The sequence below is a fragment of the Tiliqua scincoides genome, chromosome 5 (genome assembly GCF_035046505.1).
Source record: "Tiliqua scincoides isolate rTilSci1 chromosome 5, rTilSci1.hap2, whole genome shotgun sequence".
Taxonomy (NCBI): Eukaryota; Metazoa; Chordata; class Lepidosauria; order Squamata; family Scincidae; genus Tiliqua; species Tiliqua scincoides.
In genome coordinates, this window is record NC_089825.1 from 87,617,292 (window position 1) to 87,624,123 (window position 6,832).

The window sequence follows — 6,832 nt, forward strand, 5'->3', positions numbered from 1 at the left end:
GTTCATTGTTTCTGAAACTTGTGGAGTGGGTTGTAAGTTTTAAAATATAGAATGCAAAACATTGAAGTCAGATTAAAAGATACCCCAAATAAACATTAAAGGTATATTATGTGCTAGCCTATGCATGTATACTCTGCAATAAGTCCCATTGTGTTAAGCAGAATTTACTCCAGATAAATTTGCCTCTCAATACCAATCACAGGAGAAGCAAGGGCAGGACAGAAGTACACCTTTCTTGCTCCTGGACAATTAGTACACGTTTTGTCATGTCTCTCTGCCTCTCAGAGGTCACTTGGAGGACCACAAATTGGAAAGAGACTTTGGGCACAATCCTAACACCTTATGTCAGTGCTTTCCAGCACTGGCATAGTGGTGCTAATGGGATGCGTGCTGCATCCTGCAGTTGGGTGTCACTCACGGAGGCCTCCTCAAAGTGAGGGAATGTTTGAGCTACATTGCCCTTAAGTCAGTGCTGGAAAGCACTGACATAAGGGGTTAGGATTGCACCCTCAGTCTTTTCAAAATAGCCTCTTGGTATCAGAGAATACATTTATGACTCCTGCTGTGACCACAGACACTTCAGCTGGAAAAACCAGCATGTTTTATCAGACCATTCTACTGTTCAACAGTTATCTGGTGAACTGCAAAGGGAAAAGGCATTTGAACTTGTCGAACCATACATTTTAACTCCATCTATGACACAAAGGCTTAAACAGAACAGGGCAAAAACATATGAAAGTTAAGGATGAGAAAAGGACCACACTCCAAACAGCCTCCAAACCTGTGTTTATTCAAACCTTTTTCTTTTTTTAAAAAAAGGGCTAGTTTCTAGTCCAAATGGTTGTAACAAGTGAGGTTGAAAGTGTGTAAGCCATGCCTCATGAAATGTCAGAACACAAAACAGAGGCTAAGCAAATTCCAGTGATGACAGGGTTGACGTTTCAATGTCATGTACAGCTTTTTGTCCCTCTCCATTATTAGGAAAAACAAAATTATGCCAAATAAGCCATTAATAAAACATATTTATTTAGGTCACAAAATTTGCATTAGATTTAGCAAAAAATATTAAAGGCTCTGCCTACCATCTTCCCCAATCTCAATTCCCTACATGATACATAACAGCATCCTTTAAACAAAAAAGTAACAATATTTAGATTGGCAGCTGCAGGCATGTGGCTTAATTCTTTAGGAAGCTGCACCACAGAGATGAGCATTGCGGTGGGCTTAATAGTCGGCTTTTCTGTTTACCAGCCTATTAATTCTGCTGTGATCTGTAATAACTTCCTTTGGGTTACTTTATTTGTTGGGTTGGTTCCACATCTGTGAGACTCAGTATGGATGTGGATGTGAACTAATTATTAACATGAGGTTCAAACAGAAATACAATCTTATGCATTTTTTCCTCTCTTAATGCACTGAGTCAGCCCTGTCGAGTTTCAACCAAACAGTAGACACTAGTGTGGGTGCAAGGTAATGAAGGTGCAACGGGCATGAAGATGGATCATAATCAAAGAGCTTCCAACTTCTCAGGAGTCCTGAACTTTTGCTTCAACTGTAGCACCGCTCTGCTGTTTAACATAGTGGTCCAGCAAGGAAGTCAAGTGAGCAGTGCCACGCTGCAGAAGTGTGCTTGTCTGGGATGTCACAAGGGAGAGTGCACCCACTACGTTCCCTTGGGCAGCCACCATGGATGGCAATTTGGCATAGTCTGTGAACCCTTGCTTGCTTAAGATGGTATTGTCAACACATGCTCCTGAAAAGGTGAGACAAAAAAAAGAGTGAGTGGGTAGAACCTAAACGCGTGAAAAACAAACATTTGAGCAAGTTTCAATATGAACTTACAGTAAGCAACTGTCCATTCTACACATACTTACACCCTCAACAAATCTTTTAGTAGTTTATCATACTTAGGGCACAATCCTAACCAACTTTCCAGTGCTGGCACAGCTGTGCCAGTGGGGCAGGTGCTTCATCCTGCAGTTGGGAGGCAGTCACCCCAAGCAATGTTTGTTCCCTTACCTCAGAGTTGCATTGCCCTTACCTTGGTGCTGGAAAGTGGGTTAGGATTGTGCCTTTAGGGTGCAATCCTAATTTGCGCTGGAACAGCCAGGCCGAGTTGCCCGTGCTGTATCCAGCAAAAGACAGGTGCTGGCTGGAGCACCGCTCAGACTTAGGGGATGTTTTCCCCCTTACCCCATATCACACCCCAGCCACCCCTATGGGACTAGCAATTTTGCAGGTGCAAATTCAAGCTGCTTGTGTAATGCTGGTGGGGATGGGGACAGAAGTTAGGATCCAGCCTGTGTTACTGGTCCCACCAAATCCATCACCCAGTCCACCCTTCCCCTGCCCAAAAGCATACCCTTCCTGTCTCCATTTCACCCTCCCACTACCCTCCCCCATCCCCTGCACCAGCCTTCCCATGCCGGCACAAAATCACAGAGGGCACTATCCTCAGTGGCAGACAGGCCAACACAAGTCCTCCCCATGCTGACACAGGCCCTGGCGAAAGGTGAGTTCCATCAGCTGAGCTTGGCTGGCATGGAGGTCTGGGGGGAGTGGGGAGGGCGGGAAAGAGTTGGGAGACAGGCATTTTGGGGCAGGAGGAGGATGGGCGGCAGGCAGGACTGTGGGCAGCAGACGGGTAGTGGGAGACAGGGCCAGGATCCAGCACTTATGCTGGATCCTAGCCCCATTGCCAAGCTGCTCCGATTTGCACCACTTTGTCAGGTGGCACAGATCCAAGTAGACCCATTGGAGCTGCTGCAGCTCTACCCTGGGTAAGTGGAAAAGTTTCCCCTTGCCTCTGGCCGAGCCTCAGGCAGCCCCAAACTTGTGTTGGATACAGCACAGGCCTGCTGGCCTTCCTGTTTCCAGTGCAAGTTAGGATTGTGCCCCGAGTCCAAGATTAGATCTACTTTTGGGTTGGTGTGGGCACCTCCATCAACCTAGCTGGTTTCCAATGTGGTGTGAAGTACTTTATGGCACAAGAGACTTTAGCTGGCTTAAGTGCTGCTTAGGATTGTGCTGTAAAGTATACCCCACTCTTCCCTCCAAAGAGCTCAGAACACCTTCCATATGGTTGCTGTATTAACTCATTCAGGCAATTTAGAAGCTCAGATCCCTTAGCTTCAACTCTGTGATGTGCCTTCAGATCACACTCTCCCACACCTTTGCCTATGCTTAGGCAGTCTGCCCCCTTTTTTATTTCCAGCCTGCCCCCTTTCCAACTTCCTCCTGACCCCCCCCCCTATGTCAATCTCCACTATCCACTAGCAATTCCCATTCTTTGCCACCTCCCAACTTAACCATCAGACCAAGTCAGCTCCTGCACAGGAACTGCATCACTTCTCTCTTTTGCAAAGGGCCCAACAGACTGATCACACTATGCAATAGCACAGAGCCATAGCTCTCAACACTTACCCAGGACGTTAATCTGTGGCACACTCTTCAAGACCCGCAGCATTTCTTGTGCTCTTGTTTCTGGACTCACCAATAGAAGGTTGCGCCCCACAAAGAGAGGGAGGAGATTCTTATATTTGGACTCCAAAAGAAAAGGTTGCATGATCTAGAAGTGTGGAGGTAATACATCAGTTCATCAAGAAAGAACAGACACTAAGTCTAAAGCAGGACTTCAATTTTGACTGAAGGCCAGGGAGGAGAGCAGCTGCTGTGGCAAGAGTATACTCTTTTGCTGTGTTGGAACTTTGAATGGTTCAAGCAGGATCTCTCGGTAGAGATCAGCAGTTCAAGTTATAGTATCCAGTTAAAGGAAAGGCCCAGTGGAGGGCAGGGGGCAAATTTAACAAGGCAGAAGAGTTTGGTGGAAAAGTAATTGCCTGGTACTTTCTAGGGTTTCTAGAAGCTTGGCCCTACACAAACTGTGCATTCCACAAGATCTGGGCAGTTGGCTAGAAATTATAAGCTTACCACTCATGCTGTTCCCTGAATTCCTAAAAGAACTATGTGAATAAAACAGTACCTCATTGGGGAAGAATTTCGCATGGATGTTGTACTTCCGCAGCCTATGCCTCAGAAGAATCATGTCATTTCCCGGAACACGGTTGTACTGGCACACAACAATCATTTTGTTCTCAAGGAATGCTTGCTCCACTTGCCGACGCAACAGCCTTACAAAGCCATTTTCCTGGGGGAGAAATTTGTTGGCAGGCATGAGGACTGAGAACCCGCCAAACTTGGAAAGGAGGGCCCACTGATCAGTATGATGGCATACATGATATGCAAGTAGCTCCTGGTTCAAACTGTACAGCATCTCCATCTAACCTCGGCTGTGGTGCTACCCTCTTCTCTCACAATATTCCCAAGATCTGCTTCTTCAGCAAAACATTTTCTAAACCATCCGAGCATTCCCTTGCCTACGCATTCACTGTCAAAGGATTCCCATCATCAAGGCTAGTCCAACACATACTAATTTATTATTTTATTTCTACCTTGCTTTTTCCAATCAGCTTACATTAAAACAAAACAATCTTACAACATACAAAGCACTCAAAATACACCAAACAATTAAACACTGTACACTTCTACAATTTCTGTTCAACTCAGTGGGCATCGGTCACCTTTAATGGCAACCTAGGCAAAACGAATAAAAGTATTTTTAAAAAATTCAAAAGCAATCAGTAAAGAGCACAAAAAAATTTTTATTCTAGCTAATCAAATGCCTTCCTCAACAAAAGAAGGTCTTAAACAAGTCAGAAGTGAGCTGGCAAAGTGAGGTTTTCTGGGTAACGAATTCCATATGGAGGGCATCTCACTATTTTTATTTTTCACATTTTTATACTGCACTTCCTTCAAGGAGCTCAGTACCGTGTACATGGTTCCTCACCTTTTTTTACCCTCACAACAACCCTGTGAGCTAGGCGAGGCCAAGAGAGAGTGACTGGCCCAAGGTCCCCCAAGAAGTTTCATGGCCAAGTAGGGATTCAGACTTTCCAGGTCTAAGTCCAACTCCCCAACCACTACACCATCCCGGCTATAGAGAAGATTCTGAATCTACGAGTCACATACAAATATTCAGACAATGGGGGTACCTCCCACACACACACACACACACAGCCTGAGTAGTATCCTACATAGCCACGGAAGTGTCCTTGCTGAACTTAAAGATCATGATGAAATGTAACCAAACATGTGAATCCTGAAACAGGCAAGGTCAGAATGCTCCAGGGCTTGACAGATCAAAAGTGGCATACTGGAGATGTGCTCAGCAGATTCAAAGAACAAGTAGAGCAGCAGATATCAAAGCTTCATCACAATACAACAGTTATCTGGCACAGAAATCAAATGAACCCCAGTGCAATTGGCAACATCACAGAGGAAGTATGATAAGCCCAGTCAAGGATTATGCCCAAAGGTATACCCTGACATAGTGGAAAAGAGCCCAAAGGGTGTGAAGTATGCCATTACCTCCTCAACATAGCTAATACGTGGCTTGATGCACGTCTCTGGGATTGCAGGTTTTGGTGGCATGTATTCCGTCACTGCCATCAGCTTCAGGCGCATAATGTTCATGGCTTTCCAGTGGCGGGTGACGGCTTTGGAGCCATGGCGAACAAACTGAAGGGTGGGTAGCCAGCCTGGAGCTGTGGATAAAAGAACAAAACAGGAGAAACCTGATGTTGAAAAGGACCATGAGAAACAAATTCCCAGTAGGTCACAATAAGCTTTTCATAAGTGTGAATTATGGATGTGTTATCTCAACAGGCTTAATTAAATAACTTTTACACTGACACAGCACAATCTACACGGACCCTAACTTCACTGTTGCTTCAATGCCACATAGGAAAGTTCCCTGTGATCCAGAAAAATGTGAACACATTTGTACAAAACATAAGACACAAAATATTTATTTAAAGAATTTATATCCCACTTTTCTCTCACACATTAGGGGCACTCATAAAACACAGCACAGAGTGAGAGACTAAAACAGTACTATAATATTAAAACATAAAACGATAAGGCAGATCAGACCCCAACGGGTCACATAAAAGTATTAAAATTACATTCATTAAAAGCACAAGTGCACTTTTAATATAATAAAGTAATATACTTTAAATATATACTATATTACTAAAGTAATATACTTAAATTCTAAAAATATAATTTTTTACACACATGATGCTAGTTTTTAGTATAGTTTATTTTTTTAGTTCTACTTATTTTCATTTCAGTTTTTAGTCATAGTTTTCAGTGAGTTTTTTTCTTATTTTTTAACCTCTATTTTTAGTTTTCAGAGCACAATACCATAGTCTTTCGAGACTGAAGGTTGCCAACTACTACTATTTTTAGTTTCTTAACTTTTGCTGGAGTTTTTTTGTTTAGATTTTTTTTTTAAAAGCATTGAGATTTTAGCCTTGGGCTCTAGTTTGGACCATGGCATGCATCCTGGAAAAACTGTTGTGGTCTAGTACTGTTGTGTCATGTTCCTGGTCTTGCTGCCAGGCAGCAGGGGTCCTGCAAGCCCCACCAGACCCTCCTCCCCCCCCCCCGAAATACCGCTGGTGGTACCAGTATCACTGGTTGAGAAACACTGCTCTAGATCCATGTGGGTGCAAGACCCAGGATTCCAATCAGGTGAGACAGAGGACTAGCAAACACTGGATTCCAATGAAGCTGCAAGAAGAGGGTTAAGATGCATGCAGAGAACCTTTCTTAGCACACAGTAATAGGTACAGAAATCCCCTAAGAGCAACCTGTCCTTACCAGTTTGGCAAAACCTTCTGCAGCAGCCTCCTGCAGCAGCCATCTTACAGCGGGGTGGAGAATGGACTGAGAGCATTATGGGATGGCAATCAGAGGACCTCTTACTGTA

The 6,832-nt window shown here is 44.1% G+C and overlaps 1 protein-coding gene across 1 annotated transcript; it reads right to left on the minus strand.

Moving 5' to 3' along the window:
• Positions 1–776: 776 nt before the first annotated feature.
• Positions 777–6,792, minus strand: MRPL10 (mitochondrial ribosomal protein L10). Its single transcript, XM_066628368.1, has 5 exons — positions 6,724–6,792; positions 5,428–5,603; positions 3,983–4,147; positions 3,424–3,568; positions 777–1,753 (listed from the first exon to the last, which is right to left on the minus strand). The coding sequence occupies exons 1-5, from the start codon at positions 6,764–6,766 to the stop codon at positions 1,527–1,529; spliced, it is 756 nt and encodes a 251-aa protein (XP_066484465.1). The 5' UTR covers positions 6,767–6,792; the 3' UTR covers positions 777–1,526.
• Between the last annotated feature and the right edge of the window lie 40 nt (positions 6,793–6,832).

Bases quoted from the DNA above. Each gene is read 5' to 3' on its own strand.
- MRPL10 (XM_066628368.1), bottom strand. From the start codon at position 6,766: ATGGCTGCTGCAGGAGGCTGCTGCAGAAGGTTTTGCCAAACTG. The intron at 5,604-6,723 runs GTAAGGACAGGT...TTTTATCCACAG, and splicing joins CAGAAGGTTTTGCCAAACTG to CTCCAGGCTGGCTACCCACC. The intron at 1,754-3,423 runs GTAAGTGTTGAG...TCACCTTTTCAG, and splicing joins GCCACAGATTAACGTCCTGG to GAGCATGTGTTGACAATACC.